This window comes from Brachyistius frenatus, unplaced genomic scaffold (assembly GCF_029030835.1).
Source record: "Brachyistius frenatus isolate BFR_SWC_R1_liver_20210118 unplaced genomic scaffold, ASM2903083v1 Contig_23, whole genome shotgun sequence".
Lineage (NCBI taxonomy): Eukaryota > Metazoa > Chordata > Actinopteri > Embiotocidae > Brachyistius > Brachyistius frenatus.
The window spans coordinates 941,173-958,790 of NW_027210622.1; the positions used below are offsets into that span (position 1 = coordinate 941,173).

General features: G+C 38.8%; 1 protein-coding gene across 1 annotated transcript; it reads right to left on the reverse strand.

The window, feature by feature from the left end:
- Nucleotides 1-1,593: 1,593 nt before the first annotated feature.
- Nucleotides 1,594-17,455, reverse strand: pik3r6a (phosphoinositide-3-kinase, regulatory subunit 6a). Its single transcript, XM_069697216.1, has 6 exons — nucleotides 17,214-17,455; nucleotides 11,287-11,407; nucleotides 8,799-8,872; nucleotides 7,279-7,393; nucleotides 5,016-5,086; nucleotides 1,594-4,291 (listed from the first exon to the last, which is right to left on the reverse strand). Exons 1-6 carry the CDS (start codon nucleotides 17,290-17,292, stop codon nucleotides 4,179-4,181), a joined length of 573 nt encoding a protein of 190 aa, XP_069553317.1. The 5' UTR covers nucleotides 17,293-17,455; the 3' UTR covers nucleotides 1,594-4,178.
- Nucleotides 17,456-17,618: the final 163 nt, after the last annotated feature.

Below are 17,618 nucleotides of genomic sequence, written 5' to 3' on the forward strand. Positions count from 1 at the left end.
TTATATATCCCAGAATTAAACCACTTTTTTAATATAGGGTTGAAGTACATTTTAAATTGACCTATTCTGTCTTGTAACTACGAGGAAGTCTTCGTCCTATAGAGGGCAGTTAAAATGCTATGTTTTGGGTGTGAGCGGATATCCACCTATTTTTGTTGTTTCGGTATGAGGATGAGTACATATACTGGTCAGTTAAAATCACTCTACCTAAAAGAATTTACCTACCGACACTGCTGGGAGCTAAAGTTTTACACTAATCTGGTGGCTGATCTATGTTGTCTTTCTCATAGGAGCCGCTGTCATTACTGCTGTGGAGGCGTGGAACTGAACACCTTTACATTTATGCTGAGAGCCAAGATGTTTGAATCAACTGTGGCCCATCCGACAGATGAAGGTAATCAAGTTGAAAAGCACTTGTCTGAAAGTGGTTCTGACTTTGGCTTTGTGAAAAAATAACAAACATAGAGCTTATGACCGAACTCCTGAGTCTGGAGCAAATGTTTTGAGGAATAACAGTTAAATTATTCAACCAAGTGGGAATAACTTTAAATAATCAAACTGAAGGAGATCTTGCAATGTAAAAAGAAGAAGAAATGCACCTTTCCTAAAAATCTGAATCATTTTGATTATAACCCTTCTAACGTGTAATGATGACTGTATTCTCAACGTACAATGCTGTTTACTTGATTTTCTAGACAGTTGTGGTGACAACGTCGAAACAATTTGATCCTTGTACAAACATGAAAGTGGTATCCTTTCTCATGGACAGGGACTTTAACAGCAGTGCACATGTAGACATGCTGTTCCATTTTATTTTCACTACTGCATTAGAAAAGGAACAGAAAGTGCCAATTTGTCGTTTCTTTAAAGTCTTTAAAAGTTGTTTGTCATTCTTGGAATTTACCAAGCACGTTTTTGTATTTTGCTTGACTGTCTTTTGAAACTCGACACTATGGAATGAAACAGGTCAGTATTGCATCTAAAAGGCTTGACATGAAAAGCTGACATGAGAATACTGTGCCCTGATCATTAGAGAAGCAGGTCCTCGTAGTCCTCCCCTAGCAATTTCAAAACGCATGCAGCCTTGCTTAAGATTCCAGGGGAGTTTGTTATATGAAACAAACAAATGAAAGAAGTTATAGTATACCATCAAGTCACAGTAACCATAGTACCAGAGCCGTGACAGCTACTGTACCTCTCATTATCACAATTGTGTTACTAGGCACAGAAACATGCACCGGTATACACACTGCACAGATACACTCACGCATTGTCCTCATTTAATTTGGACACACATATACTAACACATTTGTACTAGCTCCTCGAATACACATTGAGCTGTGCAGAAGGTGTACAAGATTAGGTCATTTGAATGACAGTCCTGCCCTTTTTTACATAGTATTCACTTAGAGCTGCCCTTGCTGGAGCTCACAGTGTCCACGAACGATGACTCAGTGAAGATTAGACCCCCACTAACTTGGTGCCCTCCTACTCTTTTCTTCATCTCCCCTGATTTCGGCCACTTAGACCTCTCTTCTTGTATTTTGTTTCTCTCTGTGGCTCCCTCCCCTGTGACACTGTGTCTTTCCTAAGAGGCTACGTGGTCTTTTCCACAGAATATTCTGGAATCCTTGCTTGACTCGGGCACAGCATAGTCAGGGGATGAAGCACACCATCCGAATGCTGTGATCATTGATTTTATTTCTGAATGTGAAAAATGAAGAATTAAAACATGCCACAAAACCAAGATCCATACACAAAAAATAACTACTGATAAATTGAAGGTCTTTGTCAGGGCAAAGTTTTGTTTATTCACTGTGCAACTCAACTGTAGGAACCAACTTAAAAAGGCAATGTCTCTATGAGAATCTTTTTATGATAGATTATTTTCCAAGATATTTGTATTTGTAAATTAGCACCTGATAAACTAACCATTACTGACTAAATCCATTAGTTCTGCTGTGGCAAAATGTGTCTTTAATATCATTTAACATTTCGAAAAACAAATGGTTATTAGATTAATCACCTCTTCTCATATATTACTGACACAAACAGTCGTACCTATAAATACACTTTTCTTGGAGCTTCATCTTTAGATTTTTCTGTCACGCATGTTACATACAGTATTTCAACAATATAGGCACACATCTAATTTCCCTGTATTATTCTGTTTCCTGCCTGCCTTTCATAAGGTGACCATGATATCAATAATATTTGATTTTGTCACAACTTTGAAAGCTCATATCTCCCATACATCCAACCCTCCTCATTGTCTCATTGTAAAGGTATGGGTTATACCAGGTTGCCATGGAGACTCTTCTTCTTGGCAACTCAAAAGACCTGCAATTGGCCTCTACATCCCTGCACCCCTTGTCGTGTACTGATGAGCTTTATCAACACCCTCTATAGGTACACATTAAGGCTATAAATATTTAATTTGGAGTTATAACAAATATATAAGGTTTATGCCTCGTGGAAATGGGCTGGGGCTTTGCCCTTGGGCAGGAGAGTGATAATTATTAGAGTGGTAATTGGAGTGTGTGATGTGTATGATGCCTGTCTTTACCTTGAGATGATTTATACTGCATATTAAGATTAGTGGTCGTAAGTGCCAGTTGAGTACTTAACCCTTTTATTTGTGGAAACATACAAATGGATGACAGAAAACTGAGAGCAGTGGGCTAATAGTGACCAATTCAATTAAAAGCTGTCAATATGTTGATATTTCAGCATGTACAGTGCCATATGACCACCTCTGTCCTGATAAAGGCTGGTTATCGTAAAAAAATATATTGATACGGACACTGACACCTAGACTTTAATACTGGCCCCTGAGCAATACCTTTTTCGATACCAATTTGATGAAATTTAAGAAAAGCTAAATAAAACGTACTCATTACAGCACAAATCAAAGCTATTGACAGTTTACCAATGTTCCCCTAACGCCTCAGAAGCTACTGCTAGACCCCACAATTTACTGATGTTCCCTTAATGCCTCTACTTACTGCAGCACATTAAAACTAGTATGCGGACAAAAATTTGTTTAAAAATATTGTAACAAAGTGTTTGAATGTAAGGTTCACCTAAGCTGAAACCTCGTGGTATTATCTACAGTATGTGAGTGGCCTACTAAAGTCGAGGCTATGTATGGGAAAAGCTTTGGCTCACTGTCACTGATGAGATTTACATCTGCATAAACAGAGCAAAAGTTATGCATTTTTAAAGCAAAAACATGTTAGTGTGCATGTAGCCTAAATAAAAAATGTGGTACTAAATGACGAGCAATTTTCTGATAATAGATATCAAAGCATTTCGGTCAGTGCCATAAAAGTAACAAAGTTTGGTATCCAGTCGTAGTCATAATGTAACACAGCACTGCAATGGTTAACGTTCCCTGTTGCTGTCAACTTGTTAATCGCCTCTGTACTTTCGTATTCTCATCAGTTATTTTGATAAAAGCAGACTGAATCTTGTCAAAAACTAAAACACCAGTGTTAGTGAGGATTAACATAAAACAACTTTTTTTTTTGCTGCAGAACATGGAAGTATGTTCAAGTGATTTACATTTTGTATCTTCAAAGGAAAATAGAGCATGATATAGCACTGGTTCTTCCTTCACAAAGCAACATTTTTCAAAGGTCATACCCATTTGAATCTGGAGTCAAATCACAAGCAACTTTGTCCAAGCAGCGCTCCCGATTAATGTCAGTTTCATTAGCGTTATCTCCTTAAAGCTAATTCTAAAGTTCCAGCAGTGCCTACACTGGCCCGCTGACTCCTACAAAACGGCTACTTTTATAATAAGGAGATGACACTTATCAAGGCTCAGTGAAGTCTTTATTACATATATATATGTATGTGTGTGTATATATATAGATATACTGTATATATAAGAATTTGTGGGTGAGTTGTGGAAGTTGAATCCAATTAATGTGTACACTATTCATGTGTGAGTTGTGGACAAAAAAAAAAAGTCAGATTTGAAGCTATGCACAAGAAACAGTTGGTTCTGGGGATGGAGAGTACATGGCATCATGTTTGCAACATTGCAAAATTCCCAACTGGTCCATGCTTCAATGTTTTTCTTAGACTGAAAAGCTGAAACTGGAAACACTGACTCCTGTTGAATGGCCATTTTGGTCTGTTGCCCCTTTGTCACCTCTTATTTTGGCTCTCATCTACATGATGGAGCACGTAAAACCACAGCACTCCTTTAAGAGGGTCAGGCCTGTCTTGGTGAAGGGTGAAGAGGTCTGCTGAGCCCTGGTTGGTGCTCTTCTGGTTGGTACACCTGCAACATAGAACATCACACTGTGAGGAAAGTGGATGGGAGGTGATTATATTAAGACTAGGGATTATATTTGATTGTATATTTCTCCTTGCCACATGGTAAAGCTGTTTCCTTGAGTTTGATCACAGTCTGAATACTACAAGAATTTATGGAGCTGAATTAGCTTTCGCATTTCTATTTGTCTTTGCACCTAACCTTACCAATATGCATTAAGGCAAGATAGATTAAAGCCAATCCTTCTGTTCTTATAATTGCAGATATTGGTCTTGAAAGGACTACTAGCATGATCAAAAATGCTGATATTCAGGTGTGACCATTTTTAAATACATCTTGATGGCTTTCTTTCAATGTTTATTGCACTTTTAATTGCATTTACAGTAAAGAAATGAGTATAGTTGTAGTCAACTGGAGTAACATTATTTATAAACATTTGCATAGACACTCTGAAGGGGCGGACCAAACACCGACCAGTGGGGGTGTCGAAGTGCAATGACATTGAAGTTGAGCAGTTTTTTTCTAAACGTAGTTGCAGTGGTGGTGGAGTTTAGCTGCATATGGTGTACAATGTCGATTTGTCATAGGCTGCTCCAATAGTTTTAAAATGAACCTGAGCTCTACGCCCATAAGAATGCAATGACTGGAAATGATTGATGTGACATTGATGTGATATTTCCTCCTCATTTTCTACACCCTGCAGAGAACAAAGTTTTTTATGCTTAAATACCTGTTTTCTTCATATTTCTTGGAAATTTGGACCTCAGAAAATCTGCCATTTCTTTATCTTCTTCTTTCTCCCTGTGGAAATGAAGAAAGATTGATTTAAAATACAGGGATATACTGTACATGAATGCACAAAGGACTCAGACAAACATTTCAAATCCTCTATTGTTTTTATAAAAGAGAAGCTGTCTCTCTCCCTCTGTCTCTCCTTCTACTGATCAAAATTCTTTATGAAGATTTCAAAAATCCCCCCTAAGGTGTTTTGGGTACTCTTCATTCCCATTGCCTCTTTAATTTCAAGAAGGCTGATTTTACTAAAGTGGGAAGATGAAACACTTTCTCCAGACACCCAGTAGATAAGAGACCTAAGGTGCTTCTGGCAGTTAGTGCTTCTGGCAGAAGATTAGATGAACTCTGGGAGGGTCTATTGATGCATTCAATTAATGTGGTAGCTTAATTTTTCTATAAAGGGAGCTTTAGAGACATAATGCTTTTTGATCTGTGTAGAGCTTATTGAAGCACTATACTCTCCTACACATTGATATCTAATATAGGATGTTACAGGAAAAGGCAAGTTAACGTAATAGTGCTGGCTGTGTTTTGGGGTAAAAACCACTGACTTTTTGTCATGAAGGACAGTCATGATAAGAAATGAGAGAAATAACAAAAGAAAGATCCCCATATTCATCAGCATGGACAAAATGGCCTTAAGCATTGTCACATCCTTTCCTTTCTCCGATCCATTTCTGTACTACCGTTCTCTTGTTTCCTGCCTCTCACCTTCCCAGCAGCCCTTCAGCGCTTTCACGGCATGCTGTTAACTGCCAACACAGAAGTGTTGTTCACGCAAACTAACAATGTTTGATAGTGTCGGAGGATTGGAGCGGCGAGAGGATTAAACAGAATAATACGTTTTCTGTGCTCCATCTGGTTGTCCGCTGTCAGGTCACATTAGATGTCAGATTACAGAAATGGAGTGAGAAGTTAAAGAACCTTTTGAGGACGTCGTGTAGCTACAGCAGTAGTGCATTCACACCGAAAGCAACGGGGTAAGCGGAAGTCCATTTATTTCCTGCATAGATTACCAAGAAATGGGAGCAAAATGGACAACTGATTTGAAATTTAAGTTATCTCTAATTGTGAACAAAACATCTAAAAAAATAAATTTATGCGGCCATTGTTTCAATCAGCTTCGAGCTAGGTTAAACTCACTTAAAATTAATAAGTATTTGAAAATATTTTACAGTACATACATTTGACAGGTCTGCATTCAGTAAATATAATATGCAAGACAACTGCTTCCCTGTTTTCCTAAAATATCCTGAACTATTCAAAATGCAGTGAAGGGTTATCCGTTGTGACAGGAAGGGTTGAAAAGACCTTCAGAGGAACTGGTGCGTCTCAAAAGTGCTACAATAGATTGATGAAATGATGCCTGCGAGCAAGTTCAGACAGCCCAAATCCTGTCCACTCCTCCACTTAGATGACAAACTCCTGTCGCTGCAACACACATCCAACACCAAAGGGTGCCTTTTAGTCATGGCGGTGTATTTAAACCAACAGTGCTCCGCTCATTATTTTTGCTGCAACAATGCCGATACCACTCATCACCTGTAGAGTCTGAATCTAGCTTCCCCTGTGGAGGCAGGTTTGTAATGTCCCCGACACAATCAGAGCCACACATTAATGCAGTGCATGGTAAATTTATATAATAATCTAATCCACATGAGTTGATTGACTGAACTGTTTTTTTGTTTTTTGTTTTTTTTCAAATCGCTGGTAACTCCTCTTTCAGTGCTCACTGATGCACACTGACACATCTTTAATTGAAAGGGCTCTCTACTGTTCCCTCTGTGGTGCACTCTCTCACAGCTCTGTGCCTTAGGTGTCGTTCCGGTGTTTTCATTGAGAGCACTGGGGCAGCTTTGTGAAGGCCTGCATACAGTATGTATGACACTGAACTGAGAGTCAAATTTATCAGCTTCAGTGACTACCAAGGATCTAAAATTCTATGGCTTATCAGTATTAACAAAGATCTGTGCATGAAGAACAGATATCAGATCAACCTTTGTCCCGTTGGCTAATTCCATGACACTGAATGGATACTATATGTGCACTGCATTTCTATCTATTTGGTAACACTTTATTAGCAGCAGAATGACATATTACATTTTTTTTATGATTTATTCAAAATCCTCATGTACAGACAACTGGAGGATTCCTACTTTAGGTCGTCTTTGATTGAAAATGTGGAGCTGGAAGCACACCTGAGTCGTTCAAACTCTACGTCGTCCACCAGGAAATCTCTGGTCTCAACCAGCTTGTGGATCTGCTGCAGAAGTTCTTCTTCCTTCTGTCGGTCCTCGTTGGACTTGTCATTATCTGTAGCACAAAGGAAGAAGACAGTATCGAGAAAAATAATTTTTTTTAAAACATAGCACTTATTAAAGAAACATCTAGGCATTAATATATTGTTTAAAATATATAAAAGACAGACATGTAGAAGTATTATTAAAACAAAGATGAAAATAAATGTATGAAAATTTAATTGTGATACACATTCTATAAAATACCAGGATTGACACTCTTACGGGGAGTTAGATGAGAAGATCAATACCACTGTCAGTGAGTGTTTACATGCACATCAGTATCCTGGTTGTGTGTCTTATCCTGGTTTTGATCACATTCAGGATATGGTGTTTACATTGAACATGAGAAACCTGGTTGTCTATATTCCTGTATGGATAACTGTATTCAGGTTTCATCTGTTGGGCCTTAATTTATAACATTTCAGCCACAATTTTCTTTGCCAGCAGAGAATGTTCAGAAACTGTAATAACGTGTTTAGATTAAACTTTATCCAGGAGTTTCAAAATCCAGACATGTTTACAAATGAAACTCATAACCAGGATATCCCAAAAGTCCAGTCATAACCAGAATACTAATGCGTATGTAACTATACAACAACTCACCCCTCGCCAAATCCATCACACAACAATGACACCCTTGCACTGCTGTTTTGTTTGTTGTTTTGTTTTAATTCATTGCTCTGTTCTTTAGTTTATTTAATATTAGTCTATCTTATTTGAATGTATAGAATGTGCATTTTATTTTAAAGTATATTCAATATTTTTGCCCTGTATATGCTGCTGAACAGCTATCCATCCATCCACCCATCCATCCATCCATCCATCCATCCATCCATCCATCCATCCATCCATCCATCCATCCATCCATCCATCCATCCATCCATCCATCCATCCATCCATCCATCCATCCATCATCCATCCATCCATCCATCAGTGTAATGAATATAACTATGGAGGTGGAGCCTGGAGATGATTGGCCAAGCTTAGTATAAAGACCAGAAGCAAGGAAAACACCTAATCTAGCTCTCTTCAAAAAAAATGCACATTCCAACACTGCCTGATTTGCATATTGTACCATGTTTGTTTAATCTGTGCATTGCCAGAAACCTAAAAAAAAAAACAATGCATAGAAGTTGTTGGCCAACACTGTTGAATTGATGTTGTTTATTTTTTACATCCTTTATTGTCATATTTCTGTTTGTTTATGTACATATTATATATAATGAGTTTAGGGGGTTGCCTGGCTAGCTGTTTCCCCCATTTCCATTCTTTGTGGTATGTAGTTGTGTAATTGATCTGTTCATCCAACTCTGGGAAATAACTTTAATTAACTTATTCCCCAAAATGTCAAACTGTTTCTTTTTTCGTCTGATTTGATCCACTATTAACATTACCATTGGCATTGAAGGGACACCCACCTTGTATGGAAACTAATTTGCTCAGCTCCTTCTTCAGACGAGTAATCTCTTTGCACAGCTGAATGTCATCTATCCTGTTCAGCCATGATGGCACACAAAAAACACATGCAAACATAAACATACACACAAGCACTTATGTAAGTACTGCACATGATGCACATCAGATCACTTTCTTCAAAATTATTATGCAAGTGAGATTAAATAAATAAATTAAATGCATTCAAATAAAAGTTCCGTTTTTCAAGGAAAGTTTTTGAAAGCATTTGCTTATTTTATTTCCTACATCCTTTTAGAAAACTGGCATTTATCTCGGACAGGGTTGCTAATTAGTTTGGCAGGCAATCTTATTTAAAGAAATATCTATTTAAAGAGATTGTTCCTCTTAATTACCTCCAGCAAGGAGGTTATGTGTTCAGTGTTGTTGTTGTTGTTTTTTTGGTCAGTTGGAGTACATTGTCCTGATTTTCATGAAACTTGGTTAAAATGTGTAGCATGGGTTAAGGGAGAACCCGTCAGGTTTTGAAATTAATCTGAATGAGGGTGGCAAATCCATGAATTATTTTTCACTATAATTACCATTGCAAGATAGGTTCATACATCTTAAAATCCAGTAGATGACAGTAAAGTTCAATTGTGACAAAACATGTTCCGTTCTAAAAATATGATAATTCCATATCACAATCCACTTTCGCAGGTACCAGTTATCCTGTGTGATACACATATACTTGCTCACACTTAATACAGCCTGCAGTCATTAAGGAGCACCAGAGGTGTTCTGGGAGAGAAATTCAGCCTTGGACTTATCCGTTGGGATCAGACCACTCACAGCACGCTCTCATGCGCATCCTGAACGACAGCAAACAGAGAAGACAAACTGAGCTGGTAAAAGCTTTTAAGGATTTTGTGACGGTCCACCAGCTGACCGCTGCCGCAGCCCACCAGGATATGTCCCTGTATGCCTGATGGCCTGTCCAACTCTGTGGAGCACCAGGGGAAAGTGGTTTCATAAGGGAGGATAAGAGTCTGTACAATCATAGCATCTTCACAATTGTACATATATTTGGACATATAGAGTATAGTGGTTGCGGTTGAAGTGATGCATATCATAGTAGAATGGACTGTTGACCTTGGCGAAGGTCTGTGCTCTGAGATTTCATTTCTACTTTAGCAATTCTCAGTTCTATGCAAAATGGGAAGGATGATAAGTGATTTAGAGCACAGACAGATTCAGTCATATAAAGGCTTATTAAAGAAAGTTTCCATCAGACAAATTAAAAAGCCCCTGTTAGGCAGCCAACAGGTATCTGGAACTGCTGGTGTGTCTTTAGGCCCATGACCCTCTCGATTCAGGATCCTCCAGAGCCTGTGGACAATCTTTTAAAGGTAGATCAATGACGTTAGATGACAGTATACCTGGAAACAAGAGTGAAATCTTGACTCTCTTCTGAATGGAAAAAATGAAAGTCAAACACAGAATGGTTGATAGTGATCATATATTTCACACAGGAGATGGTATAATCTTTTCTGAACAGAAATCCTTGAGGCATGTCTGAGCCAGATAGGTTTCACACTGCCTCTGTCAGTATCATGATCTTCCTCTCTCAATGGCCCCTCGGGGAATTGGTGTCAGTGGATCCCTCTTTGCCCTCCTCGCCAAGTTAGAGGCCTTTACGTGAACCTTGCATCCCAGCAGCTGAATTTTTGTTCAAGAAACACACACATACAGGCTCACACAGGGTCAGACGCTTACTCACACACATTACACCCATTCATCATTGTCAGCAGAGGGAGAGCTTCACCACTGTGTGTGTGAGGAGTATATGAATAAATATCCATGCATTAGCTTGCTTAGTGGAAGCTAGGGTGAAGCCATTGGAATTTTAATAGGGACCAACCTGGGGTGTGATGGAGAGAAATGAGGGGAGTGAATAGAGGGCAGTCGTGCCAGTAGATATGTTTGTGATGGCGACGTGTCTTGAATGATTTGACCTACTTTTTGCTGGGAAAAATCAACTGCTGCAATTCTCAAGTGAAGTGCTGGTTTCTGTTCTGTGTTTTGTTCCCAGCTGATTGGTGCACTTTTTTTTTTTATCAACAGCTAATTAATTGAATCGAGGATTTTCATGTGTCATGTTTGTAACAGAAGCTATATTGTGCCCCATAACTGATGTAGATATCCTTAGCACACAGCTTCCCAAACTCTTCAGACCATGCAATATGTACCAAACCAAATCCCCCAATGATTACTTCCAACTGCAGAAACTGAAGTTCTTTTTCCTGAATTAAAATTCACAGATTTAACCATAAAATTAAACCAAAGAGGCTAAATCACTGCGACACAAGGCTACCGTTTCAAATACAAAGAATCAGTTTATTATTCAGACCAGAATAATTGTGATTTTATCCAGTAGTCGAGTGAACCGGCTACAAACAGCAGTCATGACACCAAGTGAAAGCAGTGTTGGTACTGTAATGTTTAGTCACTCACATGTATCTGAGCTCTGACTCCCTCCTGACCAGGACATCCCTGATCCTTTCAATCTTAAAGAGCTCCCCTTCAATGTCATCCACAGTGATGGTGGAGTCCGCCATTGACACCACGTCGTCCTCTGACAAAGAGAAAGACAAGGACAGCTTTTAGTCTTGCTGAATATTGTAAAAGATCATGTGTTGGACAAATAGGCAACATGTCTGGCAGTGTGTTTAGAATATTCTCATTATAAAAGGGAGTGTACATTTCTTGAACTGACTGACAAATACCATAGAGAGACAGGCAGACATGTTGGCACTGATGAGTTATTAAAACGATGCACCCTGCCACTGCAGAACAATAGCGACATATCAATCTGCATTTTAAACTCTATAAACATCTGCAGCAGATGTTGTTTGAAATTTCTGCTTGATAAAGAGCAGAGAAAGCATCACAGCCAAATTACCATGTGTCAGTGGTTGGCACATCTCACATGGTTGTCCCCTGACAACCACACACATACACAAACAGTTTAATTGCATAAACCAACGTTGGTGGGTCAGTCCAGGAATTAAACTGCACTGCTGTAGACAGACGTTCACTGTGTTGTATTTGATCGTCTGCCTGTTGGCAAAAAAAAATTATGTCTACACCGCATGACATGCCTTATGACATTTAAAGACTATTGGTACTTGTTTTATATAGATGCACACATTTATAATTTACTTGTGTACTTTGTAGGTGTGTCAATGTGTGATATTGTTTTGGGTTGTTTTTTTTTTTTTTTTGGGGGGGGGCATTTTAAGCAAAAATACTGTTTAACATTTGATGTTCATGCAAGCGCACACAAACACCCATACACGAGGGGAGAGAGACCCACTCGCACCCTGACCGGCTCAAAAACAAGAGATGTTGGCTGTTATTTGCTCTGTACATCTGACATCAAACTTATTTTGTATGGTGACATGGCTAGCCATTGATAGTTGATCTATGGGTGGAGCATCTCCTCAGTGCTTTGTTCTCAAATGACTTTGCAAAGTTGTGGTGGACTTATGATAAGATAGTTTTACTTGGGAGTATTTACCCTGCACCCCATCTTCATTTATTTTTTGAAAGGAGTTTTGCACAGAACTTTTTTTAATGGCTGTCTTAGCCTTTGCATGTTTCTCCTGTTTGTAACATTGCAACTAGTCTCACAGTGCCACATGTTTTACTGCAGCCTTGTATCAACGTCTTGTTCTTCTTATTATAGTGTTGTTTATTAGGGTTGGCTAAAAGCTTTTACGTGCATTTCCACCACCTCCAGGCAGTACTAACATGCTATCACCAGGTGGTAGTAAAAAGAATGGCAAATATATTTTTTAAGACAATAGTTTCATAAACAATGTTTTTATGATTTAATGACAATTCAATAATCATGACCAATCCTTAATATTCTTCTTTTGCAAGGATTAGAACACATGTACTGTATCTAAAATTTGTCTCAGGCATAATCAAAAGAGATTGAATAATTTAAAGGACCCGCCGTTGAATAATTTCTTTATATCAAATATTTAGAGCAGCAATAGTACAGTTTATTAATTAATTTTACAGAACAATGAAATGATACTAAGGGCACACAGCAGCTCAGCTTTCGAGTAATTAAATAATCACATCCTACATGGGGTACCGTATTGGCTTGATGAACAGTAATAATAAAAATGAGACCGTATTTATATCTATCTCATTCACACATCACTCCCTGTCTGCCTCCATTTAACTGTCCTGTTAAAATAAAGTCACATTGAATTGTGAAAATTCAATCAAAATACCCAAATAAAGCAAACAATATAAAAGCACAATGTGTGCTGAACGAATCTCAGCTACTTTTACAACGATGCGTGGGCTTGCTCCGCACAGCTCTGTAATACTTGTTAATGAATCTGTCCCAAGGTCCCTGGAAGTATTTGTGTGGTATGAAAGGACATCAAAGTCTTTCACACAGTGAAGCAGCAGTACACTTTGAGCAGCAGAAGCAGCTGCACTAGAAGCAAATAAACCAGCAAGCTGCTAAATCAAACATTGGACTACAGTCACCTTCTATTGAAATAGCTGTTTTAGCCATGTGCATCAAAATACATATATAGAATTAAAGTTACCCTGAGATCCACGTATGGTGGACGTCCTTGAAAGTATACGATTAAAGTCCCGTAACGACAGTCACCACTTTACAATTGAAGGAAATCACCTCTTCCTGCTCTCGAATTGTTCCATCTAGCTCTGCAGCGGTTGAGGATAACTGTCACTTCCCTGCGGAGAGCTGCACCATAACCAGGGAGATAACAATACCACCACTGACTGTCGGTCCCTCACTCCTCCTGGGGCCTTTAAATCCTTTCTTCACACACGTCATTACTTAGTAGCGTTCTAGTATGTAATCTGGTTTCTAGTCTCATTTAGCCTTGGGAAGGTGAAGCTAGGTTCAAAGTGCACTGAAGACGCATCTCGTGCAACAAAAGCAGAATAGAAATTGAGTGAATGATAGTCGTTCAAGTTCAGATTGTGTGACTCCAGGGTAGTAGTGAAAGCACCGTCAAAAGCTTCATGATAATTGCCGGTTTACATGGACTCGCATTCCTGCTGGCATTACAGCTTTGTTTGGGGGCCCGCAGCTGCAGTTTGCTTTGTATGACAGACACACAGGGATCCTGAAACATAGAGAGACGTCGTCACACAGACACTCTGTTACTATGACAAATCTGGCTGACGTCAGTGTATAGCGTCAAGACAACCTTGACACCTTAGAGGAGAAAGTAATGCTCTCGTGAATTTTAACTGTTAATGGGATTAAAACTGATAGATTAAAAAAAAAAGATAAAGTCACACCTTCACATTGCTTTCTAATGTGTTAATTAAACAATTTCAAAGTGCATTGCATAAAGTTACAAATAAACTTAATTTAAAATGATAAAGTATAAATATAATCTGTAGCTTAATAAAATGAAATTTGAAATTGTATTTAATCTTGTATTATGTAAGCAAAACACAATATTAACTCTAAACTTTTATTTCTTCTGCAAAGTCTGTTGTGCTATAGATCTTTCCTGTTGCTTAGCAATAAAACCTTTTTTTTTTTTCAAGCAATTTGTGGCTTCTGTCTGATTTTAAAAGAACACTGCAGTTCAACCTTTGGTATAAATATGCATATTTATGGTATTGCCATGAATTAGACTTGGAGATCAAGGCTTCTCTCTTGTCTATATCTTTAACTATGGAGAGGGAACCAGGAGACTATAGGTTATAAACACTTGAACTAAGAAGAATCAGCTCACCTGGCTCTGTCCTTATCTACAATGCAAGCTAACCATTCCACTTGGCAAACAACTGAATAGATCTTTTTCACAGCAGTACATTAAACTTCGTCAAACAGGTTTAACTTACAGTAACTTCTGTCCCAACTGTGCTTTTCCTGCAAAGAAAAGCCAAAATGTCAGCAGTAAAAACTAACTCCGGGTTTCTAACAAAGATATTTTGGAGTGTGTAATTGATGCTAAGCATTACGTTAAACTTGCAGAGTGGAACTTTAGCTTCCCCCTACTCCAGTGAGTAAAATTCCAATGACAAAATACTGTCAACACGTGTTTGCATATGCAAATAAATGATGGCCGCAAATGACTTGCAGAATAGCTGCAAGATAAAAATGTATTTATCCCCATTCAAGTTAACAGAGCAAAACCAGAAGTAAGCTGGCTCAGCCGGCAGAAGTATTTTTATTGCATGCTCTGACCACAGAGCAGTACTGTGTATGGGAAAGTTTCACCAAACGCAAGATATTAAAACTATATATACTGTGAAATACAGTAAATAATCTGACTGTGTGTGACAGACTTAATCAGCTTTGTGCACACACATTTCACAAGGCTTTGAATGTACCAAACATTCATTAATATGACAAAAGTCACAGACTATAGCTTAGACTTCCTTTCATGAGACCATGGTAACATTGTGCATTTTCCAAGTGTATAGTACAAGTGGGTGCCTTGGTGGCAGTGGAGTGAGGACATTTCTGCTTGTCACTTTGGGACAAATGCTCAAATGTTGGTTTTCGTGTTCATACGTGATTTGATAGCTCAGGTGAGACTTAGGTGTAGGTAAAAGTTGGGGTTTGGTGTGTGTTTGTGATGGTTAAGGTGAGGGTAACAGTTTAGGGACTTCATTATATCACCGAGGGTCGTATAAAACAGAACGAGCCACTCCTTTTTATATCAATCTCAATCTCCTCCTGCACTCTATACTTCACATTATGCATGTAAAGATGCTGAATTGTAATTTATCAGCAATAACCACTGATTTACAGAGCACATGAAAACAGGGTCCGCTGATATAACCTCACATCTCAGTCGCTACCAGCAAACAATAAATATTATTGGTGAATCATAACTTAAATCTGTACCAAAAACTGATTGGTGATTTCGATGTAGCCAAGTTAAATACTGGTCGTGACCTGGCTTCAGATCTGTCATTGCATACGTCATGCGCAACACAATTGTTGAGTTGTTGAATTGAGTATATTCCCACATTGCTGGACACAATATGTTTTGCTGCAGAGGCCCTCTAGGACAGGTTATTCTGCCACTGAGCAGTTATGACTCATCACCAGGCCCATGTGAAATGTTCCCTCCTCTACACCTTCTCACTCTCTCACAGTTTCTCATCTCCCTTAGCTTCTCATCATTTCACCCCACATTTCCCCTTCCCTGCCCTTTCTCTTTATCCAAGCCCACATACAGGTGAATTGCATTATGAGTTCAGTTTACACTCTTTCCTCTGAATCCAACCCTCACTTTTACACGGCCGCAATGTGCTTTCTGACTAATGAGGCAGATCAGACAGATCAGCCACATTCGAGACGAAAAGGCAATGGTGGAGGACAGAGGATAATAGATGAGGAGGATGAGCGCACAAAAGGTGAGGAAAAAGAAAAGTGAGAGTGAGATAAATAAAGAGAGTAGAGTCATTTAGGTGGAGAGGAAAATCAGAGATTTGGCATAACTTTGTACGACCTTCTTAGCTGATCACATCAACAGGCTTCATGCATGTAAGTAGCACCCGTTCAAAAAGACATGTTCTTATTCACACAGTTATAACATGGGGAAGAAGTGAAGAAATAGAGCTGTAATTACAAAACTAATTTTAGTTAATAACAGATTAATTATTAAAGTTACTTTCAACAAAGATGTCAGACATTTATTCAAGTGCAGGCTCTTCGGTCTTGGTTTTTGGATGGTTGTTTGGACAAATCAAGCAACCTGAAGACATCATCATCAAGGACTTTCAAAGACTGGGATAGACATTTTACAGACCAAACAATTTATAGAGAAATGTATGATTTAATATCGGTCGCTGTCCTACAAAGAAACACTAATAGTGGGGCTCACAATGAGATAAACAATTTCAGAGACTACTGGCAGATAGAACACTGAAGCTAGATGCTGTCAGTGTCTCGCATGTGGGCAATGATTTATTATTCCAATGTTTGGTCACCAGTCTCACTTTACTTTGACTCAGGAAGGACACATAAACACAGATGCACACTCTGACACTCAATAGACACCTGTGGATTCATGACATTTGCAGAACTGCTGCCTGTAGTGCCATGAGAAAAATACACGAGCTGGTTTGATCAACTATGAAAATGGCCCAAATAAACCTAGAACAAGTCAAAAAAGAACACACACCTACAAAGCCTTATCACATAGATTATAGGATATAGTGTAAAATTACATTGACGTCTCTATAAATTCATTTATTCACTAGACAGAGTAGACAGAAGACACTATAACTACCTGTGGTAATGTTATGGTAATAAGAAATGAAACATCAGCAAAATTTAGAGTGATATTTTAGGAGCTACATGGGAGATAGGATACAAGTACTAATATTGCAGTATTTGTTGGTTAGATTACCTGGTATGTTGGTGTCCCTGCTCCATTCAGTGCCCTCCAGTGAACCGTATTGATGAGACGATCCACGCTTCTTCTCCATCGGTCCAGCAGCTGCTCTTCTTTTCTTTCGCCGCTTCCAGTTGCAGAAGGTGGAAAAACAGCAAAAGACAGCTACAGAGGAGAGTCTTGCTGTCTCAGTTTATTGTATTTCATTGAGTCATCACTCGTCAGTCACCAGCCTGCCGAGGCAGAGGCAGCAAGATGCTCCACCAGCTCTGACAGGAGACGATGTGTGTGTGAGGCTCGCTGAAGGGTTCCTGTGTGGATACCAAAGCTGATTCGTTGTTAACTAAATATCCCCATCTGGTGGGCACTTAACAGCACAGGGGAGTTTTCTCCATATAGTGCTGTGATTCAAGCAGATTT